At 40.7% G+C, this 26,358-nt stretch overlaps 1 protein-coding gene across 1 annotated transcript in view; it reads left to right on the top strand.

Annotated features, from left to right (window-relative positions):
- The first annotated feature begins 5,083 nt into the window (after window positions 1-5,083).
- The window catches only part of dnajc17 (DnaJ (Hsp40) homolog, subfamily C, member 17), a 35,269-nt gene continuing 13,994 nt past the window's right edge, over window positions 5,084-26,358 (top strand). The window contains exons 1-10 of the mRNA XM_080041934.1: window positions 5,084-5,275; window positions 11,859-11,928; window positions 13,519-13,577; window positions 13,681-13,768; window positions 13,915-13,991; window positions 14,622-14,730; window positions 16,175-16,224; window positions 18,123-18,200; window positions 20,093-20,173; window positions 20,879-20,998. Coding sequence (XP_079898060.1) covers window positions 5,195-5,275; window positions 11,859-11,928; window positions 13,519-13,577; window positions 13,681-13,768; window positions 13,915-13,991; window positions 14,622-14,730; window positions 16,175-16,224; window positions 18,123-18,200; window positions 20,093-20,173; window positions 20,879-20,998 — 813 coding nt within the window. The 5' untranslated portion in view covers window positions 5,084-5,194. The remainder of the gene's footprint in view (window positions 5,276-11,858; window positions 11,929-13,518; window positions 13,578-13,680; window positions 13,769-13,914; window positions 13,992-14,621; window positions 14,731-16,174; window positions 16,225-18,122; window positions 18,201-20,092; window positions 20,174-20,878; window positions 20,999-26,358) is intronic.

Genomic DNA, 26,358 nt, shown 5'->3' with positions numbered 1-26,358 from the left:
ACAATGACCTCAGTATTTGCATGCAATTTAAGCTGGTTATCAAATACTGTGCCTAGATATTTGTAGGTGTCTACAAGTTGGACTTCCTCCCCATGGATAACACTCGGTTCAGGCTCTCCCTTCACTTTCCTAAAATCTATGACTAATTCCTTTGTTTTTTCTACATTCAGATCTAGGAAGTTGTCATCACACCATTTAACAAATGATGTCAAAGCAAGGCCATGGTTGCAGTGTGGACCTTGGAAAAGAGACAGCAACGCAGTGTCATCTGAGAATTTAGCTAGATAACTTCCCGGTTGAGAGGACCTACAGCTATCTGTGTACATAATGAACAACAGGGGTGACAGTACACACCCTTGGGGTGAACCAGTATTGGAAATAATGGCCTGGGACAGTGCCCATTTACAGAGACCCTCTGAGTCCTGTCTGTTAAGAAATGTAAAAGCAACAGCAGAATCTGATGGGGTAACTCAAACTCTGCAGCTAGTCTCTCAATTAAAATATGCGGCTGCATCTTATTAAAAGCAGAAGAAAAGTCTGCAAATAACAGTTTAACATGAGATCCAGGCTTTTCTAAATGTTTATACATTGTATCTAAAATAAAGAGCTTTGCATCATCTACACTTTTTCCAGTTTGATAAGCAAACTGTAATGGGTCAAGTTTTCCACTAACCAGAGACATGATTTCATTCTTAATAATTTTCTCAAAAATGTTCATTATCAAGGATGTTAGTGCTACAGGTCTGAAATCTTTTAGCTCTTTCGGATTTTTTGATTTTGCTACTGGAATGATAGTGGACCTTTTCCATATCTGAGGTATCTGGCCTATCTTAGCACACATATTAAAAAGTAAAGTGAATACCACACTAAGCTGGTCAGCACAGTAATGCAGCGTGCGTCCACAAACAGCATCAGGGCCAGCAGCTTTGCTAATATTCACTTTCCTTAACAGAGTTGTTACTAGTTCCCGGGCTATCACGATGACATTGTGAGGGACAAGAGATTCCCTCAACATAGAAATATTCTCAGAGAAATCAGATGATTCAAAACGTGAGTAAAACACATTAAAAACATTTGGCAAATCAGACATCAACACCTTTAACAGTTATCAGCTGCCTGGATTCACAAGAATTCTGATTTATGGATGCCATTGACTTAATTCCCTTCCAAGCAGCTCTGAGATCGCCCCCACTATACAGTTTTTCAACCTTCTCTCTATATTTCATTTTGGCCTTCCTAATCTCCTTTTTCACTTGCTTGGAGACAGCTTTTTTCTCCCATAGGTCCCCAGTGTAAAATGTCCTCTTTTTCTTATTTATCACGGATTTAACCTTCCTCTCGTGTTAGGGTCGCCACCGACCCGTTTTGGTTTTCAAATGCATAAAAGAACCACTTACATTTTGTTTATTGCTTCAAAATTTCTTGACTTTGTCAGGAACCTCTATTTCAACAAAATAAAAAAAATAAAAAATGTTTCACTTAATTATAAAATGCTCTGGTGGAAATTATAACACTGGTGGTGTTAGGGTCGTTTTCGACCCGGTTATAGAATAAGATGTAAAAAACAATAACTAGAGCCAAAACTGAAATCATAAGTGCACTGTCAGCCAACACAGTGACAGTCAGCTCCTCTCCCAATCATGTGAGCTCTGGGGGGGTTCTCATTTTGACTTTTTTTGCCCTTATACCTGCATAAAAGCGAAACAAACAGAAGGGCATATCCAGACATGTGAGGTCAATTCAGTATAGAGTTAGTGACTTGCAGAGTGCACATCTCCTATTTGCAGTATTAAAAAATGAGGAAATATACAGTGAGCCAAGTTCTGGATCATGTTTTTGGTGAAAATGGCCACCTGATTCTAAAAATAAGAGGTGTCAGGTCTGCCGAAGCACTAAGGACAGAAAGATAAACGGATTGTGCTTTACCTGCAAGAAATATCTCTGCAAAGAACACTAAAAGTGTTGCTTTTTGTCACACATCTGTACACACACACACATACACATGCACACAGAGACTTTTACTCTGTTTCTTTTGACTAGTTTTGGAGCTATAATTGATTTCGATTGGTTTGATTTGTTGATTGGTTGTTGTTTATTTGACCTTACAAATCTATATTTTGTGTTGTGACTTGTTCTGGTTTTCATTGTGTGTTTGTATAATGCTGAAATAAAAGTTTTTTTGCTCTTTTCTGAAATAAATATTTATGGGTTGTAATCGACCAGTAACACCATAGATGTTAAAAAGGTCAATAATATTAATATGAAAAAATAAATAAAACAAATTGTGTTAAGAAATGTGTTCTCATACCCCTCAGTAATAATCAGGTAACACAACAACCAAATATTTATATATATGATTCTCTTAAAGTTCATTTTACCATTTTTTAAACTGAAATTGAGGCGCATACTGACAAAAAAAAGGCCCAGTCGCCTACACCAAAAATATTAAAAACAATATTTTCATGGATAAGGAAGCCTAACAATGTAACCAAGAGATGAGAAACAAAAAGGATGATAGATAATTGTTTTTAGTGTTTTTTACAGCTGATTTCAGACACGGGTCCAAACCGACCCGCTAACACCATGGATGGTAGCAGAGAGTTAACACAGGAGGAAGGTTAAGTTCTTTAGTAACCCATGGTTTGTTATTTGGGTAATGGACAGAGTTCCTGGTTGGGATGACTGAGTCGACACAGAATTTAATGTATGATGAAACAGTAAATCAGGCGTCATATTTGATAAACTCTTCATGTGTGATTTAATACAAAAATCTTAATTTGTGAAGGCACCCTAAAGCTGTCGGATAATAGTGGTACAGTTAAAAGTATTTCATTCTGAGATGAAGTGGAGCAGAAAGAGACTCTCTCGTAGAGTACAGTACTTGAGTTAAAGCACTATGTTACATTCCACTTTTGCAATTTTTTCATAACCTTTGATTTTCTTATTCGATTACAGAAAACAAGAGCTGCTCTAGGACAAGCCAGGACATGATCCAGATTCTACATCACTATGGACTCCACCCCCACAGGAAGTGCTGCAAGAATTGATAATCTTGTTAAAGTAATGGCTGAGTTGTCCCTATAGGCTCTGCTCTGAGCAGCTGTTTCTGTTATTTGCTTTTTGTGATTATTTAATTTAAGTATTTTATCAAAAGTGTTATTTATTCTACTGGTGACCCCAAGCTAGTTACAAATAAGAAATGGAAAATAAATTGTGTAAATTGTAGCACTGAACCTTTCTTTTGACGAAAGATGTTTTTTCACAACTGATAGAAGGTGTTGCCAGGTTTAATTAAGTAAAGCCAGAGACTAAAGCAGGATACACAATGATTCAAATGTAAACAAAGGTTGAGCCCGACTTCCCTAAATAAAAACAACAATCAGCCCTGTGATCAAATATATTTGTAATATTGTCATATGTTATGTAGTTGGGAGATTATATACAAGTGACTCATGGTCAAATATGTTTACCTTGAGTTCCGGGTTGACCTGCTCTGTATCAAAACAGATGCTAGACAGTTGAGGTATTATAGATGAGGCCGGGTAAGTTGGTTACAAAAGAACAAGGTTTTCTACAACTGCAATGGTTGAGATGCTATGTGGTAATGAAGGCCAAGACTGTGTAGACTAGAGCAAAGTTGAACTATGCTGTAAGTGATAACATCTACACACTGTGTTGTCTGCAGTGTTAATCCTACTATAAGTGTTTTTCTGTGGTCGTGTCTGTGAAATGCTGATGTTTGCTCTTGCCTCCAATCAATAAAGATCTACTGAAAATTGAAACAGTGGTATTTCATAACTCACATATGAACAAAGTAAACTGATATTTCAATTGTCCTTGACAGCTCGATGTCAATTCTAGACACGTGTTTTCGCTGTTACAAAATTTCTCCAACAGAGGGCACACTTTACAATCTGATGCATTACAACTGAGCAGGAACTTTTATTATTCAAATATAAAAGGTCACAACTCTATAAGTTTAATGTAAAGATTTGAAGGACTAAAAACGGCACATATCTCTTTTTATATTTTACACTGTTCATATTTAATGTTTTTATCTTTTATATAATTTGATTTGCTCTATGCTTACTGTATGTTCATTGTTATGCACCATCAGTCCACAGCTAAATAAATGTATTGTATGTGTGAACGTACAGTAGGCTATCTGGGAATAAACTTTTTCTGATTCTAATCCTGATTCTGATAAATGTGCATGTGTTTATTTGGAGGAATAATTAAGTCCATTATGTTCCCAACTGAAAGTACAGTCCTCTCTCAATAAGGCCTACAAATAATTCTGTAATAAAGAATCAACAGAAACATACTTGACACATTTGTTGACATCAACAATGAAGGAATAGATAAATGGTTGATAAACACAATGCAGATTATTCCACCTACAAATCAACCTATTTAATTAAAGCTGGGGTATGTGATTTCTGATTGGTCAAAATTAACATGAGCTGTACACTTTGACCAATCAGAGCGAGTCTCCGATTCTCTGTTCTTATTGCCTGTTGGGACTGTCCATTCACTTTGGCACGACTTTGTTGGTGTAGAGCTTGTCAGGGCGGGACCATAGGGGAGGGACCAAAGAGAACAAGTGGAGCGGTTGAGGTATTTGGATTCGAATCTCTATCCCAACTGCCATTTTCTCCCCAAATCCTCCATCCCAGCTTTAAGGCTAGAAATAAAGCTCAAATTTAGAAGGTAAGGAGAAAGCTGATTGGCTTTAATATTAGAAGGAATATAGGCCTGGGCCACACTACTTGCTGTAGTTTGGTCTGGCTTTGCGAGCCTGGGCCTAATGTGAAACATTTAAACACCTAGGCCTAAATAAATTTGAAAAGGAATTTGTAGGCCAATGTGTCTGTGTAGGCCTATTAGTGTGCAGAGACATTACATGCCTGATTTATCACTTGAGAAGCCCACAAATACACACAAAAAAAGAGGTTAACTTGGAATGAGTTTAAGGTTTTAAAAGAAGTTACAACTAGGCCTACAGAGAAAAGCGGAACAAAAAATACATTTCCCAGGTTGCAGTGCACATCCTAGTTGAAAGGTCGAAGACGTCAAACTCATGCTGCCTGCACCGGGTACAATAACAAGAAACCGTTGTATAAGCCAAACGTTGACATTGCGTTTACATTTATTGTTTTTTCTGTGTCGGTACTGTAGTTCTGTGTTGGCAGACATGTCCGGAAAGGCCAAGGATATCCTAAAGTTGGACCTGTATGGTTTACTCGGTATTGAAAGCACTGCTACATCGAAAGAGGTGAGCATGTTAGCAAGCTAGCTGTTGAGCTAGTTAGATAATAAAGCTGTTACTACTAAGGCAGCCGCCCCTGTTGGTAAAGCATTACAGGCAGGTTAAAGTTGTTTTTTAGCAGAATACGAATTTTGGCTGAATGTTTAAAGCCAGAGTGTTTGTACAAAGAGAGGCTCTATAAGTGTGTGAAGACATTTCTGTCTGCTAGCACTACAGGAGTCTTGTACCTTGTCACCATGGAGCTGTGTGTGTTGTATAGTTTAATAAAAAGTTAACGTTACACCAGGAGCCTTTTTTGTGTTAAAAGAAACGCGAGGTAGGCTAAGCGAGCACTGAACATTATACCCCAAGTAGCAAAAGACAGCTAATGACTGAACTGCAAAGGTGTGATACATCGAAATTACCACTTTGCGGCGACATTGCATCAGCAAAGTCTTCGGTTTCACGCAGGTTTCACGCCCTGTCATAGCTTGTGTTAGTATTATATTAGGCCTATAATTCAAAGATATTCAATATGCAATATACATTAACAATGATTCAGAGGAAAGCAGCAAATGATCACTGTGGAGAAGTTATGCACTGTTCTTCAATATGAAATTTAAAAATTTATTCTCACACAGGTGGCCAATTAGCCTATTTTTTCATATTTTTTATAGTTCAAAATCTGAATGTGAAATAAATGTATATGTTTTTTATTTCACTTACTCGACTTCTAAAAATACCAAAAAAAACAACATTGCTGACATACACTTTTTGTGCTTTTATGACCACAATTAGATCTATTTTAAATTTAAAATATTAACAGAAATTTTGATAGACAGCATTTCTTAATTTTCTTTCTTTCTTTTTAACAACAGAATCATTTTGCCTGAATTGCATTGGGTGCCGGCATGCATAGATTTATGAATCAACTCTGCGAAGGTTTACAGTTCTTCTCTTCATTTCTCAGCCTAGAGCGATTGGTTTCCTCTTGAAGCCAGCCCTTCCCGAGTACGACCATTTCTCTTGAACGTTTCCAGCATATAGGAATCCACAGACCTGAAAGGAAATTACATTTTCTTAATTGGATTTCAAAGACTTGTCCCCACCTAGAGGAATATATTGGAGGAGGAAGTAGTTAGTGGTCATGACTTTGGTAGAATTGAGACTCCAGAATGAAGAGGGCTTGTTCTTTTAGGTCTGTTGATGGTCGAGAGATACCGAGGTGTGTGTGTGTCTGTGTGTGTGTATGTGCGGTGAATTGATTATGGAGGGGCTCAAAAATCAATCAAGTGTGAAGACACATGTCATCAAATGGGCTACTTATCCCTGTTGTTTGGCCTGCTGTGCCACCACCACTATCAGGCATGTTGTTTATCACAGAGAGAGAGAGAGAGGAAGAAGCTCATCCCAGAGCCTGTTTATGTGGGTTTAGCCACAGCTTGTAAAACATTGCCTTGACGTAAGGGATTTGCATTCTGCAATTTCCTCCTGGTTCTATTTAGCATCTCTTTCTGTTATCTCTTGCCGTTGACCTTCTTTTGAGCTTGACTGGTGGTTGAAACACGATGTGGAAACCGGCATGTCAGTGTCTATGATTTATTGACTATGAAATGACTGGGATTTGCTTTATCCTTATAGGGCTGAGGGAGGCTGTTGTGCTGCGAGTCCACCATATAAAGAGTTATGCATATCAGCAGGGCTTTGGTAATAATTGCCTAAGTGTGTGTTTCACCACAGATTGCTTGGTGAAACAACGTCAACAACCAAGACCACACAAAAAGTCTTGTGGTTTATTCAATTACTTCAATTGGAGTGTACCTGATGGGTTGCAAATGGATGCAGTAACTACATGCCTGGATGATTTACTTCCAGACAGTAAGTCCAAGCACAGTTGATTGCATTATACTGTAATTGTGCATTGTAAACAAATTGCTCTCAATGACGAGTTACCTCTTTGTGTCTGCTTGATCAGGGCAGCTGTTTCTGCTTCCCATGATGCACTAGGGCACATTTGCAGTGATGCTGCCCGTGGTCGGGTGTTTCAGGTCTTTCGACATGATACAGCAGCGCTGGGGCAATTTATATTCAATGCTTTGATCTGTGTTCCACAGTTACATTATTTTACATCACATTAAAGCCATAGTGCGTACATTCTGTTGCCCCATGAGGAATTCTGATTAATCACAAACATCACTGTCGGCGCATCTGCATGAGGTAAGCCTTTGGTGATTGTGCAAGGATTTTATTCCTTCTGCTGTATGTCCAGGTCTTTTATTAGCAGTATAATCAACAGTGAAACATTTCTTGGGCGCTTCTAGGGATTTTTATGAGCTCCTGCGCCAGAGTCAGGGGGTGACAGTGTCACCGTGACACCAGTATGTAAACACTGCCATACTGAGAAATACATAGTGTTTTTTGGTTGTTTTAATCAACTATGTTTCGACTTGTTTGGCTTTGGCTTGAATGTAACCAACGTTCATTTATATGAAAATGTTACACACTATGGCTTTAAACCTCATCATACATGATGTATTCAAAGAAAATTACAAATGTGTTAGTTTTTGAGTTAAATTTAAAATGTTGTACAAAGTAAAAAAAACTCCTCTCCGTTACATCCAAGTTTTCTTTTTACTTGAGGCTCTACCTTCCTCTGTGCGTTCATGTCCACTTTGCCCCTTTCCTTCATTGTCCCTGTTGTGCCTGTTATTATTTTCCTGCAGCTGATAATGTCCCGTAAATAGCAGAGGGTTGTAATTAAGGAGGATGGGCCCATGGCAGATCAGGCAGCTAATCAGCCACACAGGCTAGGGGCCCTACCCAGGCCGTGCTGGGGCTGCACCAGGACCAGTTTGTCAACTGTAATTGGCACCAAAGACTGGTGTAACGAGGACAAGATGTGGGCATGCAGTTATAAAACTGTGGCAGACAGGGATCAGGGATGCACACAGTCTGTATTTTTCACCAGGCACTAACCATTAGGCTACTGTTGGCCTGCTGCTGCAAGATTCTCTTTCTTGATTTATTGGTGTCTCCTTCCTTCCACAAACTGAAGTGTGGGAAATAGTTGAGAATTCAGTCTGTTTTTCGGTGAATGAGACGAGGAAAATTGGCATGTGACAATATAATTCGAATTGCATTTTTGCTCATCCGTATAAGCACAAGGGATAGCAGTTGGTTTTAGCCCAGGAGTTCTTATGGTTTTCTCTTCACAAAGTCTTACTCATATTTGATCCAAGAGCCAGTCCTTAGAATGGTCACGGTGAACTGCTGCACCAAGAATTATTGCGACAGTAATTGCCTGGATTAGTCCTGTAAGAAGATGCCACTCGATCAGCGTTTTTTTTTCCATACATGTGCTAACCTCTTCAAATGTTGGCTTCTAGTTTGTTAGGACCAAGGGGCTTCAAGGGGCTTCCAGCATCAATTAAGGGCTGTGTGTTATGGCATCGATGGGAGTAATTATGTATTATTTTACATAAACTGCACTGGAGGCGCGGTGAAGACAAGATATCGTGAAGGATGCTAGAGGGAGTAAAAAGAAAAAGAAAGGATTTGGGGATGGAGAGAGAAACACAAGAGGATGGGAGGTATGATAATTAACTGGACTATAGAGAATAATGTTTGTTAACTAGATCTAGAGCTGCAACGAATAATCCAATAATCTATTATTTATCCATTATTAAAGTAATCTCCAAATATTTTGCTAATTGAGTAATCGTTTCGAGACATCTTTTGATAAAAAATGTCCAAATTCTGTTTTCAGCTTCTCAAATGTGAATATTTTCTGGTGTCTTTAATCCTATTATGACAGTAAACTGAAATATTGTTGTGTTTTGGACATAACAATACATTTGAGAACGTCAACATGGGCTTTGGAAAACTGATCAATATTTTTAAATTTTTTTTTACATTTTACGGACCAAACCGCTTATCGATTTAATAATCGAGAAAATAATCGACAGAGTAATCGATTATCAAAATATTCGTTAGTTGCAGCCCTAGATCCCTAATTGAACTCAGCGAGACAAACATGGCCGCTCGCCACCAGAACGGCATCTATGATGACAGATTGTACTTGTCGAAGAGCTCAGCTGGCCAGACACTGTCAAACATCTGCTCTGTTTATGCCAGATGTGAAGACGTGTTTACCTTGTCAGCTGGCTGCAGGTGAGGAAGAACATGAGAAGTGGAGTGAGAGTGAACAAAGGACATTGAAGCGCTCCAAGCCCCTTCATATCAAATCACACCTACTTTACCTTACATTTGCAAAATCTGTTACTTTGTCTTTAAAAAAAATATATTTTATACATATCTAGGCATCTGTTGTTTGAAGTATATTATTTTGTATGGTGTTAAAAACATTTCACTGTTCACACACCCTTTAGAAACGTGCTTGCTTGTGTATACGTACATTACAGCTAGCATCAAGGCACTTTTTTTTTCCTTTTAAAAAAACAAAACAACCTACACTTAAACTTTTCACACAAATTATGTAACACTGACAAAAATGCACACTTGGTCACTCTGATGAACCATTATACAACAATTTCATCATCATTTTCATATTTCATAAAACAAATCTAAAACAATGCATTTGGAAAATGTTCAGCAAAAATATACACAACATTTGAGTGAAAGACATACCACTGGCAATCACTTATATAGTCTTTTATAGTAGACTATCTTTCTCTATCGGTTGGTAAAGGATCAATGTCTCATGCAGGGAGTTCTCCAACTCAAATCCCTGCCTACCTGTTGCTTAGAATGCAGCAGCTTTCATAAGAGATTTTCTGAATTTTGTTCAACTGTGCACCTGAATAGATAAATTATCATACATTTAAACTTGAACTTGAGTCTTTATTTCCATGCATGCCTGTTTACCTTACTTAAATCCTTCCGAGACAATTCGACTAACTTATGATAGCCAGCACAGAGAAAAGAAAAGGAGAATACAGAGTAAAAAGGGGAAGTAGGCTCAGGCCAACAGTAAGCATATGTGTTTGGCGCCAGTCCACTGCACTGTGTGTCAGTCTCGATATGTTGGAAAGCTCTGTGTGCCAAGCAGCCAGACTAAATATCTCTTAATGAAGTCTAGTCTCTCCAAAGCCCTTTCAATGAACTAAGTTCTCATTTACTACTGGAACTATAATGAGAAAGAATCTGATTGCTGAGTAAGAGTTGCAAGAAAGGACTTGTGACATTTGGAAGCTGTTTGAGCCACGAAAATGTCCAGAGGGCTCACACCGGAAGCTTGTTTCTTTCATATAATCGTGTCAAGGCTTAGCGGCTATTACCTCGGACAATGGGCTTCTTGCCTAATGGGTCTAAAGTTGCCATGGAGACCCATTGGCATTTCTGTTAAAAAGGCTTGGACACTGATTGATTTCACCGTTCTGCTCGGTTCCCCTCAGAGTTCACTTTTGTTCTCCTCACAGTAAAGTCAGCTCTGTATGTTTTGGCATGCATTGTAGAGATAAAACTGTGCACAGAACACACGGGGAAACACTGCATGTGCCAGAGGACAAGGCGTCCAACGCAAACGTTTCCCAGACATGAAGAAAGGAGCTCCCAAATTCTGTGGCCCGTAGCGCACTGGCAATGGATTGATTTGCGCTAAGGGGGTGTATGTGAAAACACGCAGAACACTGGCATGGCTGATTAAGACTGGTGAGAAAGGGTATGGCTGTGTGTGTGTGGGTGGGTGTGTGCGTGCATGGATGTTTGTTAGGGAATGTACGTGCCAAATCCTTAGCATGCAATGCACATATATGAGCGTGTGTGCGGAAAGGCTCCAGCGCTGCACTCTACATACAGCCCCCACTGAGAGTTTTTCCTGCTCCCCTTCTCTCTCCAGAGGAGCAGAGATCTAATGAAAACCACCTTGTCATTAACTGGTCCCTAGAAGGACCAATGAATGGTTAACATTCCAAGCAGCAGTGACCCAGAGTTAAAAAAATCAGCTATAACTAAAACCTCATATGACATTACAATGCTCCAAAGTATTGTTTGCTTTTTCCACTTTGGTTCTCTGAACCCCCCGAAATGTTTTGGCTACCAGCCTAAGATATTAATGGTGGCTTTCTCAGATTTGTTAAAGACAATGGCACTCTGTTTGTGTATGTTATTGTAGCTTGTTTTTTTAAGGTTTGAATAAAGATGGACTAATACTGGGCAGCGATTCAGGCCACATTTATCTTGCAAACTGGCGACGGGCCTGAGAACGGTTTGGAATTCTTGTGCGGGTAATTCACTGTGCAGTATGTGCCGCGGTGCTTAGATTCCATTAACAACATGTCGAAAGGACATGAAGCAGAGGGATCGGCTCAGGTGTTGATTTTATCCAACCAATACAAATCCCCGATATTTATTTAAATGCGTGCCACGTTTTCACCCCCAGTGCTTTCATGTCGGTACCATCAATACGTTCATGACTTTGGTTTTCTGGGCCAAGGACGACCGGATAAAGATAATTGGTACTGAGAGTAAGAACTTTAACGTTCACATGGTCAAAATCAGTGCTTAAGTGGATGATTTGCTCTCTTTTGTGTCCTAATCAACGTTTTTCCACTCGACATAACTCTAGGGGTTCTTCTGTTCTTCTCCCTAGATCAAGAAAGCTTATCGACAGAAAGCCTTGACATGCCATCCAGACAAGAACCCAGACAACCCCAAAGCAGGTGAGTAAATGTGTTTGTTTACTCTTCCCCTATTCTCTCCATTCTGATCCGCAGACCTTTTGTCAGCCACACAGTAGAGCATGAAACACGACTTTTTTAAATTGGTTTACGTGATCTCTGAATAGTTTGCTGAAGAAATAATCATCTGACCGAGCGGCCGTCAAGTTTCACAACCAAAAATGAATGCTTTGGTGTAGCTGTTGGTTATACCCTGCCAAACACAGCCACACAACCATTGGCTGTCTCTCCCGTCCACTTTCTAGCCAGGCAGCACCGGCCATACACCACCAACACCACCAGTGTTTCCACACTCCATGGCTTTACGAGTCCTTCTGCGGCCTGTCACCAACCAGCATGTCAATAATTGGACTAGAAAATCTCAGTGTAGTTTTTTTGTCGGGAGATGGAGGGAAAAAAGAGGGCATGTTGTGGACAAAAGACCGGTCGTGAGGCATGTTTTCAAGTGAGGTTTATGTGGTTGCTGGATGGTTAAGACAATGTCTGATTATGTCAGTAAAAAAAGGCAAATTGGTAGAGTTGGGAGGTTGAGAGGGATAATACAAAACCAGGGGGGTCGGTTTCCCAGAAATGGAAAAGAAGTGGTTTGGAGGGCCTCAACACTTGAACCCGCACATGGACAGACTCTGTCTCTATCGCACGAGAGCCAAGCATGTCTTGCTGGCCCTCAGGGGAAAGTTGTAATGTATGTAAGAGGTGGCTTGGGGGTCATGATTCCTCACTGACTGAAGATACCCCCACTATTTTGCTCCCTCTCCTCAACCCCCCAATGTTGTGACACTCTGAGCTGGCTGGTGGGCATGGCAGGTCTCCCCCTAGTTGGATTTCCTTCCAGCCCATTATATGCGTATAGGTAACCTGACCGCCCCTTTCTGGCAGCGTGATCTCCAGAGCCTCCTGTTAACGTGCATTGCCAGTCCCCACGGGGAGTAACAGTATCGGCCAGTTAGGCCTCCCATAAGTGAATGATTAAGCCTGGCTAGCATAGTGCAGTAGTGTGGCGTTTGTATGATGGGGAGTGTAGATTGTGGTCTCTCCCTGTGTGTGTGTGTGTGTGTGTGTGTGTGTGTTTGGGAGTCTCGCGTGGTAGCGGTGATTGCAGCAGTGGCCCCTCGAGGCGCTCTAATGGAAGATAGATGGAGCGGCAGAGGGGTTTGTGTGGGAATGTACAGCTGTGTCATTGGAAGAAACAGGTTTTCGTGAGACTCACAGCACCTTTTTAAAGCGTACAATGTCTCAGTTTGTCTCACCCCGTGCCCCAGCTTCAGCTATAAGATTTCATGCTGAGCACATAATGTCTGTCTTGGGATAAGCCCTCTGTAGAAGGCACGTTCTCTTCACGCTCTTCACATTAACGTCACCCAATCATCTATCTCCTGTCTAGTGTTTATATCATAAACATATCATGTTTATGTCAAATTTGCAAAGATCTGTGTTATATATTGAAATAGTAGCCATATTATTTTGCCTTTTTCAAGGCTTATATTCCACATGTAAAACATTGTAAACCGAAGCAAGGATATAGAAACCTAATGTTTTTTTTTGCTTGTCTTGCCCTCTTTCTTCTTCTAGCGGAGCTCTTCCACCAGTTGTCCCAGGCTCTTGAGGTGCTAACTGATGCCGCTGCCAAGGTAAAAGCACTAAACTTTCTAATCTAACCTTTTCATGAAGGTGCTGACACAAATACACAAACAGACGGACGCAATTCATCCCGCGGTGTAACACTGTTTTCAGGCGGCCTATGATCAGATTATCGCTGCCAAGAAACAAGCAGAAGAAAGAACCAGGAAACTAGATGACAAGAGGAAGAAAATTAAGCTAGGTGAGACACTTTGGAATTCTCAAAGGAGTTCAAGGCCCTTGAATATTATTATTATTATTATTATTATTTTTTATTGCATTGGCTTTATGTATTTTAAATCTGTTTCTGTTGTCATGTAATAATGTGTGTGTGTGTTGCTATGACAGATTTGGAGGCCAGGGAGCGAAACGCTGAAACTCAGAGCCAGGACGAGGTGCAAAACACCAGAACGCTTGAAGAAGAGGTAAAAGAATTGATAGAGAATGTAGAAATCACCGTCCATTCTGCAGCCCTCAGACATGTATTCCAGTGAATCCAGGAAAACTGAAGCACACGCAGACGCAGGTGCTCTTATTCTGTTTTCCGTCAACTACATCCTTCTGATTGGGATGAAATCTACCAAAGACTTGGGTCAGGAACAAAGGCTCTATCAGAGAGGCTTTTTTCTTTCACTGCCATATCATAATTATCAGTAAAACCATTAGGTGATATTGCATGACTTTATGCACTTTGTCGAGAAAACCAACGATGAAAAAAAAATAAAAAAATGGTGTGCGTGCTTCCACGGTGAGTCATAGCATGTGTTTAATGCATGTACATACTGTATGTGGCCATGTGCCTTGAGTGGGGAGAAAGTAACCAATAGGTGGCACTGTTCCATTTTCTGCCTCTCATGTCAAGGTGTTATTGCCTTAGCTAGAGAAATAAGGTGGTCAGCAAACTGGGAACACGTAATAGCTGGAAGGCTGTACTAGAATTGGAGAGGGATACAGGTGATGGATTACATTAGGGCACAATGGAGAGTGAATATGTATAATTTGCTGTCACTCCATCTGTGAACATTTCTGTATTGTACGTGTCCATTTTCAACCAGATTGCCCGTTTGAGAGAGGAGGGATCCAGGCAGCTTGAGGAGGAACAGAGGCTCGTCAGAGAGCAGATCCAGCGAGAAAGAGAAGAGATGGGAAGATGCACTCACAGAAGTATGTCCCCCTTCCCAAAATGTAACCTCGTCCAGTTTCTCTCCTGTCCAGGTTAACCAAGCCAGTTCATTCCAGTTCTGCCTGGTTAAATGCAAGTTTGAATCCAAGTATTTTTTTTTTCTAACTCATCATGCCATTGGTCCAACCACAGCATTGACCAGGCTCACTGTGGTTCACCAAGTATTACTCGCATTAAAAAAAACTATAACTGAATGTTAATTTAAAATGAACTTTGAAGAGGTCTATTTTAGTTGCTTTGGCAGTTCCACAACTTGGCAAGGTAACGCACACGCATCCATCAAACTTTTAACCTCCGAGATGATATTTTTTGCATCAAAGCCTCTGTGTCTCTGCTCCGGAGACATGAGAAAAATTAGAGTCTTGTAAAATAAGACTATAGAAGTGTTGATATTCAAGGGAAGAACTGATTCTTGGCCCCAGACTATACCCCCATTTTGTGGCTGCACAATTACTCATGCATAGTCAGCACATCTTTTGAGACTCTTCCATTTGCACGCAGTCAGGCCTCCTCTGGATCAGTCTGTTCCATCTCGAGAGGCACTCAGTGGATCATCAGACTAGAGCATGAGGCATACATTTACAACCAGACAGCCAATTTAATATTGCCGTACATCTGCGTGAGTTCCTCCTCGCCCATCTTGAGTCTGATATTTTTTGCCTCCACAAAACGATTGTTTATTTCAGGGTTGCTAGGTAATACAGTGTCCTGGGGCATCATTAAACAAAAACAACGGTATTCCTTTAATTGCCGTAATGAAAAAGCTGTTGTGTAATGTGAGCATGTTTATAATAAAAGCCTTAAGAGTGTGTGTCTGTGTCCAGCAGCACCAAGGCCTGTGTTTGAGGATGCTATAAAAGTGATGCCACAACTCCTGTAAATGATGTAGGCCTAACTTGTCAAATAAAGAACCTGTCAAAATAGGGCTTGCTATTTAAATGCACTGATAGCGCAGACTGCATGTATTGAGGCTCGTACACGTGCGTCACGTGACAGCCTCTTCTCAGAAGGGATCATTTGTGTGAAAAAAAAGAGAATACGACAGTAAAGAATGCAGCTTAAAAAACTTACCAAGTAAGATACATGCAGTGAATTTGTTTGTTTCCTTCGTTTGGAACGTAGGTTTTATTGACCTAGATTGTGATGTGTTCAAACGCTGTTTAATAAAAAGTATATATTCAATAAAGAGTATTCAGTGAAGGTAACTTAATTGTGATTAGTTCAATGTTAACTTGTCGAATGTAGTGTTAGGCGCAAAGCTAAAACAAATAGGCTACAGTTGAAGTAGAAATAGGTATCAACCGACGGTAATACCGTGTGCCGGGGTAGAATTTGGGGAAGGCTTAAAGGTGTCATAAATTGGAAACCACCCAACCCTGATTTCTTTGTCTTTTCACTGAACTGTCCCATCTTTTGTTTTCTCAGACCCAGGAGTGGAGAGATGTTCCAAGAGTAATGTGACCCCCAAATTGAAGGTAAGGCGTTTAGCTTTGAGCCTGTTAAAGTCAGTGCATGAGACTGGGGAAGAGGGGATGAGCTTTGCTGTTCTTGGACAATAAGGCAGCATGATGGAAAAAGAGGAGAAGGAGGATGGTTGGTGTCCCAGCATAGTCATGAGGAACTGCTCCATCTGAGCGAAAGTACAGGCTCAACCTCTGCAGGGATTTTGATAGAACCTTAGACATTCGTAATTCATTATTTGGAGACCATACACCAAGCAAGCGCACATGGTGTTCTAACGCCCATTCCTCCAGAGTGGGCCCTGCGTCGTCAGGAGACCTGTAACTATGCCAAGAGAGGGGCTTATTATATTTCCTTCGAGGAGACGGCCAATCCTGCACAATATTAAACGGACACTGGGGATATTAGCTAATGTGTTTAGACATTAAATCTGGTTTTACAATTTGATAGCCATCTAGTGGAGCAGTGTGTTCCCCGGCATTTGTGTATTCAGTTGGAAAAACAAACTGGCCGCGAGACTCATACCATCAGGGTCATGTTGAAGGACATGGGAACATCACCGCAAAAGGCCTTTCTCAGGGACTGTTAAGTTTATTAAACCATCTTTCTTATCATTCATTTTTCTCTTTTGTGTTGTCTCTAGAATCAGAGAACATTCATTAAAACATTTTAAAATTCTGTCAAGGTAAAGTTATATTTTATCTTTAACCTGCATCAAAATTATGGTATTCTAGATTTGACCCAGTTTTTTAATTAAACAAATCTCTGCTACTCTGAAATAAGTGGTGTTCCTTAAAATGATCAACTGTGCTGATGATGGATTAGAGACTATTGCATTGAACCCGACGCCAACCCCTCCTTAAGCCAAATATCAGTGATGTTTGCCATTGTATTTTCACTCTAGACTTAAATTCTATGGTATCTCGTTTTCAGTGTTTAAGTGCACATCAACAGCAGAAAGAGCCCCTTGGTTAAGTCCCACTAATATCTTCCCTACTTGTGTATTTATTTACGAGGAACAGGAGAACACAGCATCGTGTCTGCGTTTTGGGCTAAAACTGTAGACATCACATCACGCCAAAAATATCTTATTGGAAGATTAATGGGTAGGAAGGTTATCAGCATGTAATGGAAGACGGCTCTGGGAAGGAGAATGTACATTCTTAACCGTAATTGTTGGTAAAAGAGGCCATGTAGACATGGAAATTCCCTGAAGTCCTTGTTTGTCTGACAGTGAGCAGAATGCTGGATCTGAATCAACACTTAGCGCTTGCCATTTATAATAGTACTTCAAGCAATTAGTGTGATATTGGCTAGACTCTGCTGTTCTTTAAACATGGATGCAAGAAGTTGCACAACATCTCCTTTTGGGAGTACGGGAACTCACATTAGCGTTCAGTGACAGGACTCCAATGCAGTAAAAATATTTTTTCTCGCTATCTTTTATGGAAGCTGTTTATTATACGGAAAGTAGTTGTACGGTAATTTCTAGAACAGCATTTACACAGTGCAATATGGCAAGTATCAAGACATAAGTACGGACAGAGAAACATTGTTACACAAGCGGAAACGTTAACCACAGTCCTAAAAACAAAGACTCAACACATGCCAGTGGAGGACTGTCTCTCCTCTCCTTCAGCATAAACCTGCTTTGGTTTATTTAGTCATTATTGTGTCTGTTGTTGTGTGTGGACCTATAGTTGGGCAGGTGAGCCAGGTGAGTGTATTCTCTGCTCCACGGCTTTGTGTGCTAATTTTAGAGCCAAGCCTGCCCGGTATGCTTTGTCTCCTCGACGGTTGAGTTCATATTCATTGTACTTCAATGATCAGACATGACTATGCACTTCTTTGTTTCTTGAAAGTCTGCATGCCTAATACAAGCCTGACCTTTGGGTCTTCTTTCTCATTTCAGCTAAAGTGGAAGTGTAAAAAAGATGACGAGACGAATGGAGGCTACTCTCAAGACATTCTTTTACGACTTCTACAAAAGGTACACATCCTGAAAAATCAAATGAGTAGTGTGTGTCACAGTGTAATAAGCCTAAAATGGCTTGCCTTCAGGACTTTTGTTTTTTTAACTACAGAATTGCACTAAGGTTGGGTAATATAATAATACCTTGAGACTACAGCGGTAGCTTTCCCTTTTAAATACATGTCAGGCTGTATTAGGACATTGCATGCAATGTTGTAAATTAATGAGCAGGACCGCTTTGCAGGGATTTTGTATCGATGTGATGAAGTACTTTAATATACAAGGTCTTTAATTGACTGGATTAACCAATAACAGATGTGATCTGGATTGTTTCTCAATAACATTTTCAGGAAATGCACTATATGAGGATATATATTGCTATCTGCTATTTCTATTTGAAGTGACATATTCCCCATAATAATATAATTTGTAATAAAACAAATAAGTGATTGAATGTAACACTTTATCCTCGCTGTCCCAAAGCACTCCTGCTCTCCATGGTAACAAACCTGCCCGCAGAGTCCGGCCATATTTGAGGTCTGCATGACATCAGCGCTGCAGATTGTTTTATTCTTCCCCTTAAATAAGGCCTATTAAGTTTTGTTGCAGTGAAAGTGCTGAGGGCAATGTTGTAGTGCCCTTTTAAAGCCATGCACGCCATTGTTTGTGGCCCCTCTTACCAGGTGATTAAGTAGTGCCAAGGGAGGCTTTTGGAAATGGGCTCTTCTCATGCAAACCACAACCATCTTATGCTACGATCCATCGCGAGGGATTTCGGTGGAGCATAGGCCGGCCTGAAATGGAGGATATAGGGCAAGTGTCACTGACGTCAAACTGTCCGGAAAGAGGCGTCTAAATTTCTCCTCTGCACAAACTCCAATCAACGTGGTGCCGGGCAGAAGGGCTGTGTCATAATAACGACTGTGGAAAAGAAGTGTTGTTCCTTTTTAAATTCTTAAGCATAGGGAATACAGTTAAGGAAAAAAAAAATATAGTTATTTGAGATGGCAAGCTCCATTGAGTGACAGTTATTGGTTTGGGCTTGTAGAAATAGCCAACGCTGTGTGGGAAAGCAAGTATAGCATGTGGATACTTCTTCATACTTGTGCGTTTACTTTGGCTGCTCAGAATGATACATATTCGTTTAATGGTGGGGAAAAACAACGTTACAATATTTATATTTTATGAAACTGAGGCCTTTTGAGAGTCTCCTTTGTCACTGTTGGCTTGCTCGGTGATGTCCTTAGTAAGCATTAGTATTCCTGGACTTTCCCATTCCCAGAAAGCTGCATTTTCACAGAATGAGATTCTCAAAGGAATTTAGAAACCCCTTTTCTCTGCTTATTACTGTAAAGACATGTGTTTCTATCCGCCCTCATCGTCTCTCCATCTCTCTCGGACAGAGGTCAGGGAATAACTGAGATGCTCTTCTCCCCACTTCCTCTTTTAGGCCAGCCTTTTCTCTCTGTTCTGGTTTGTGGCAATAAGTGAAATCGAGGGCCACCTCCCATTTCAACTTTCGCGCCATATATTTTGTTGTTTATCAACTGTGTCACTGCACAAGGAGTAGCGACAGTAAATGTGTGATATATTGCCTCCTCTTGTCTCCCTAAAGAAGTCAAAGGTCACACTTTGGTACACGGTGTTACTTGAATGTTCTTTGCTGTGTAACTGGCCCGGCCCCAAACATACGAAGCCTATCATTACAGATAAGGTTTAATAACCAAACGCATCTTGTATCCTAAGTCTGTTAATATTCTCCCCCTGTTTTGAGTTCTTCAGTCTGCATATGCTTTGCGTTTTCATGGTTACGGGTTGTGCTGTGAAAGGAAATACTAATTTGAATGTTCTGCATCTCTCCTCTTCCCTCCGTCTGACTTCTCTTCTTTTCTCCTTTTTCTTACCTCCAGTACGGGGATGTTTTGAATGTGATTTTATCGACTAAGAAGAGAGGAAGCGCTGTGGTCGAATTTGCCACTGTGAAGGCAGCTGTAAGTACCTTATACTATACTCTACCCTGAATCAGTGTCCTCATTCTGTCTGTTCATAAAAAAATAAAAAAAAGATTTTCCAAATGTGGTTCTATTTGCATAGAACCACATTTGCTTACCACACTCTTGCCTTGAAGTCTCAGGTCACCTGCTGAGTTTGATTATTGCTAAGAGTGACACCTGTCACAGACTTCCCAGCCTCAGGACGGTTTGTGCAAACCCAAACCAGTGCTTTAAGTCATTCCGCATCGTGAATCTCTGTGCTGATGGGAACCACTGGATGGAACCATTTGAGCAGCCTCATTGTTCCACTCTGTCTGGATCCTCGGGCTCTTTGTCGCCATGGCGTAGTATTTTATTGTGGTTTCCCTCACCAGGCTGTGTGGTTTCCGTCCAGAGTGCATTTCTGCCAGTCCACAGGGATCTGGGCACAGGTTCTGTTCAGGTCTCTTCCTGCAGCTCATCTCCTGGTCCAAGCTCTAGGAGTTGGCCTAGTTACAATCCACCTTTGTCCTTGCCGACATGTGTTTTTCGAATGTAAATTATACGCAATAGTCCCTGCACAAATACCCAGGTGTAAAATAGATAAAAGACAGATTTCAGGACAAGGAAAATGTTTTTTTTTAAATTCCCTATCAAATACTGCGAGAGGAACCATCTGAAGATGCACTCACTCACAGATTTTCTGCTATGATTTTTTTTTAGGAGTTGGCGGCCAAGAATGAAAGCGGCCTGAGTGAAAATCACTTGAAGATTTCGTGGCTTGAAGGACAGCCCGAGGTTATTGCTCCAGCACCTCAACCTGGCCACTTTGCGTCGTTGCAGGTACCAGTATGACTTGAAAAATGCATTGTTTTAATTCCCTCTTTGAAGAGGGAAAACGTGCTGGCCCTATGTTACAAAATCTTCCCATGTTCACAGCTTCCAACAATAATACTTTTGCTTAAACACTGTCCCAGAAAGAGAGGTATGTAAACCTCCTGAGGTTTGATTTTCGTCTCAGTGCTGCAAATATTGCCCCAGTGCTTGCACTCTGTTCGCCTGGCCTAGAACATTGTGTTTGGTTAAATGGACCTCAGTTTATTTGCTTTGGAGTGGTGAGGCGCTGGCCCGGCAGCCGGCCCACAGCCCCTGGTCGGCCGCTCATTAACAGGCCGGACCTGGGAGACCCCAGGAATGCTGCGCTTCACATAGCAACGCAGAAGAAGCAGTGTGTAATAATGGTAGCCTGGCACGTTAGACTGACTAAATGCACATTGGTGCCAGGTGAGAATCTCTATATTTTGATGATTTAAATGCAATGCATGCAATTATTCGCTTTTTGGCTTCTCTCTCTTTTCTTTACATTCATTTTGGTGACATGTGTAATTCGTGTAGATCCAAGGAGTTTTTGGTGTGTGTGTATGTATGTAGGTGTATATATAGGTATATATAGATGTGTATATATTAGGGCTGTCAAAATTAACGCGTTAACGCAGGGTGATTAATTTCTGGAATTAACGGCGTTAATGTTTTTAACGCATTTAACGCATGCGCAGAATGATCCGCCCCGTACATCCCACCGGCTCTGTACTACAGTCATCTAACGTTGTGGCTGACGCAGGATCAGTTGCTGCGCGCAGCCAAACATAGCAGCACGTTAGCCCGTGTCGTGTTTTAAAGTTTTAAACTGCTAACGGTCACGTCTGTGTCGGGGGCATAGATAGTATATAAAATCAACTGCCGCGGCCGGCAGTTGATGTCGGGAGCAACAGGAGGTGAAACATTGTCCACTCTGTTCAGACACAAACGTCTGCAGTTTTCAGAGGTGTGTGTGATCTGGTACACATGAACAGTCCCCTAGGACGTGGTCGCGTCTACAAACGCACGCACGCACGCACAGACACACACACACACACACACACACACCGCGGACTGTAATCAAGTTGTATTTAAGAATGCACAACCTATAGGTTCACCAAATAAATGCCATTCTATAGCCTATCCTATATTTGCCCAAAGACATAGTAAAGAGATAGACCAATTGAATTATGGTTTGATTTAAATTTATTTTCAGTATTTTCAATTAATAAACATAGCCTACTAATTTTAAATGTACATATACACCTTCTGTCATTTATCTTTCCGTTCATACAACAATATACAGAGAAAATTCGAATTTTTCGGGCATATTTCGAATGGTAAAATTAATCGTGATTAATCCACAGAATCCTGTGATTAATCTGATTAAAAATTTTAATCGTTTGACAGCCCTAGTATATATATAATATAAAAATAATAGAAGTAGAAGAATGCTTCTTTTGGAAAAAAACACCGTATAACATTTTCCCTCTGATGTATTGTCTTTTGAAAATCACAGTAGTCTATAACATTGCAACCTTGACTTTTTTAATCGATTTTGCACGCCTTATATTTTCTTTCGCTGCCAGCACACATACAGACACAAAAGGCACATTAACTCTCTTCCTGTCCAAGGATAATCTCATTTCACCTATATCCTCTGAGGATCTACAAAGTTTTTCTTTCTTTTCATTAGATTAGTATGAAGTAATGTTTTCTTTCCCTGCAGTGTCCATTTTACTCCTCCTGCGTTGTGATTTTATTTCGTCTGGGGGGGATTGCAGATCAGTAGACTCTCACTGTCTACTTATCTGTGTCTCCAGAGCTGCTGCTGAACTGGGGTTCACCTCTCAACCCAGTGCTGCGACTGACACTCTGAGACCCCCTTGTCAAGGCTAGCATGTGAGGCTCAGCTTGCACACTGGGACTTGTCACAGTAATCTCTTTAAATGTTATTATGGTAACCCGGTTTGCCTTACAGATATCCAAAACTGATTATGATTTTTTTTTGTCCATGCGAGAATGAAAACATTACTATAACAAGAATACTCTTTGCTAAAGCGGCCCACATGACATCATTGGTTAACCAGTGTAGATATTAGTAATGTTGTTCCACATCTGGCCTGGTGTCAGTGGACATTGGAGAACGAGAGATAGAGGTTATAAGGAGCCAGAGCCTTGGAGGTCTGTAATTGAAAAATCAGATAGCTCTGCTGTTGTCTACTTCTCCATTGCTCTCCTTCACCAGCCAGCTGCGATCACATAGGAACAGCTTCGGTGATGAGTTGCTTCTTTAACCTCATCAAGACAAACATAGTGCTCAGAGAGTCAGAGTCTCACTACAGGGAGCTCAGAGACACAGACGTATGACTTCAGACTCTGCTCGGCTAAATAAATTGATTTGGGGCCAATTTGAAGGGTACGCACATCCAAATACCTCTGCAAAGGATCTGTTGCGTAGCCTGTACTGAAAGACAGACACTTTAATTTTAAAGGAACAATCTATTAGATTTCTTCGTCAGGCGCTGTCAAATATCACAAAACACGAAAAGCAATAAATGAACACAAACATATTCATCACTCCTGAGGTTGTGACCCGCACGTCTTGTCTGGACCCAGATCTTCTTCTGGTTGGTTCAGAAATTCAATTTGCTGGGCGCCAACCCAGCAAATTCAGTGGTCGTTGCTGTTTTTTTGCCTTTGTGAAGGGCCTAATGGAGTGGGGGCAACACATTCCCATTGAAGACCCCCCTCAGGGGTTCAGAGACCTTGAACATTGCTAACCATAACACGGTGTGTTGGATTTTCACTGCTCTCGCAGAGAGACACAGAAGTGGCCTGTTGAACTGTTGGCTCTGTTTTTGTTCTGCTTGTCCAGAAAGACGACATGGCTTGATTTCTAACGGGGGTCCCAGTGCATTCACCAGGTTTTTCCTCAGCATGGATATTAAACATATCAAAATAGGAAAGGGCCACATCTTCCACACTGTGTAAAATTGCTCCCCCCATGCCCTTGACTTGATTCAGACCCCTCTTTTGGCAAAGGATCTAGTTTAATCTCCTGACTGTTCTTAGTTGTTTCTCTACCCTTTGACATAATAAACTGTCATAGTGAGACATTGGGAAATGGGCTGGTTCATGAAGGAAGCTGCTGAAGTCATTCTCATTAGTGGATTTCTCCTAGCCTTGTATTGCGCACAGTTGCAAATCTCGTGAATGAGCCATGATGCCCGAAAAAATAAATAAATAATAAACAGTTGTTTTATATTAATTGTGGCCTGTGTGGTACGAGAAACCGCGCCGGGCTCAGACATTAAACATCTAAGTGCAGTGTTTAACGGCAGCTGTAAATAGTTGCTGCATCAAAATATACTTTCACATGTAACTCATAACTTTATGGTTTCCACAGAGTCCAACCAAAGATTCATATCTCACCTCCCAGACCGTCTGGGATATGGAATCAGTGTCTAACCATCTGCTTTGTCTTTCCCTGGACGCAATGTTTGTGTCTCCGTTGATGTAATGCCGGCATTAATCACCGTGTCGTGATTCTTGGTTTATTGCATAGTTTAGCTTACCATATTATTCAAAGTAGTCTATTGTGAAGGATTTGAATTTGAGCCCTCTCTGCCTGCTTCTTCCATCTAGTGCCGGGGAGCCATCGCAGGCTTGTCACGACACAAACCAGATGCAGCAGATCAGCTATTCCTGGATTGTTTTTCCAGCCCGCCGGTTTGCTAGTGCTTGAAAAGTGCACTCTCACCTAAAATAGCCCCCCGAGTCTGGAATGAGATGCACTGTCTGTGGCCACGCTGTTGGCATAATCAACCCCGGCCTGACCCTTCTCTGAATGGAGATAGCGGACCAATTGGAGGAAGACAAGCTAGCATGTGTGTTTTGCTTTTATCAGACCCAAAACAGGATATATTCTTACTCTTATTGGTTAGTACCTGATATTAAAGGTGCCGTTTCAGAAGAGACCGGTTTGTTTCCATTTGCAGAGCCTGCAGTTAGTTTACAAAACATTTTTACTCTACTTGAAAATCTTAGTATTGAATTATTCTATCATCACAGATCAAAACAAAATTATTCTGAGGCACCTGGAACCAAACCTAGGATTAGTATATGTTTGTAAACAAAACTGTGGGCCCTGCTGCTGTAAACAATAGCAGTGAACCAGTAACTTTTCAGGTAACTTAAAACAGTGTTTCAGGGATCCAAATTTCCCGTGAGTAAAGTTTGTTTATTCAGTTATGAGAATATACCTTAGAATATGTTCACTTCTCTGATGCAGCCATAAGTTACATAGTGCACCTTTAATGTTGAATGGATATGGTAGAGAGAGACAGGTAGTAGTATACCTCCATAATATATGAGGTTGAAGTTGGTGAATATGGCCCATGTAAAACTGGACCCTCGTGGAACAAAACACTGCATAGTTTATAGAAAAGATACACTGATTTAGGAAAGCTTGAAATATTTAGATGTGTCTTTGCATATTCTCATTAGACACGGAACCAATTTCCTGGTGCGGTCAGAATTTCAAAATGATACTAGTGTTACTCCCAAACACGCCCGGTTCATCATGCGTGTCATGAGAGGGGATAGCTGTTGTGGATTGGCTCGGCCTTAGCCGGATATAGCTTGATAATAAGTTCTGGCATGATACAGATGGCATAAACAATATCAGTTTCACAAATCCCCCTCTTTTGTGTGAAGCCATGTTAAATCACGCGGCATATTTCAGCAGCATCAAGTTATGCTGGGAGATTCAATAACAGTAGGAGGACACATCTCTTAATTGCCAGAAAAATATTTTTTAAGTTTTTTAAGTTAGTTTGACAAAATAAATTACTCTAAAGAGTTACTCATCAGTGAGATGACAGGTTTTTTTTGGTATTCCTTATGACAGCAAGTTTAGGTTTTTGGAGGGAGAGAAGTGGTACCAGATGTGATTGGGATACCTCACAGCTCGGCCAGTTTGCACAGCGCAGACAAGATAATTTGTCTTCAATTACAGACTCTTTCTTCTCACATCAGTCATGTTGCTGAACACTTGTTGAGCTTAAGTTTATTTGATTCTTCACACTGAGAGCTCATGTGAAGAGGACATAGCCATATAACATCCAAGAAATCTTCTGTGAAGCAGACGTTAATTTTTTTAAATATTACAATGAAAAAGGATGGGTTTTCAGCTGAATTCAGCTGAATTACATGAAATACCAATATGTGTTTTTTTAATTTTTTTTTTAATGTTTGTATTATAGCTTTAAGTTTTTTACCTTTACTTAGCAGCGCAGTTATTTTCTTCCAGTGTCCGACAATTCCTCTTTCTCTTGTGAATA

The sequence above is a fragment of the Ammodytes marinus genome, assembly GCF_949987685.1.
Source record: "Ammodytes marinus genome assembly, chromosome: 15".
NCBI classification, from domain to species: Eukaryota; Metazoa; Chordata; class Actinopteri; order Uranoscopiformes; family Ammodytidae; genus Ammodytes; species Ammodytes marinus.
Note: the sequence above shows the minus strand (reverse complement) of the source record. Positions and strands in the feature narration are given on the sequence as shown.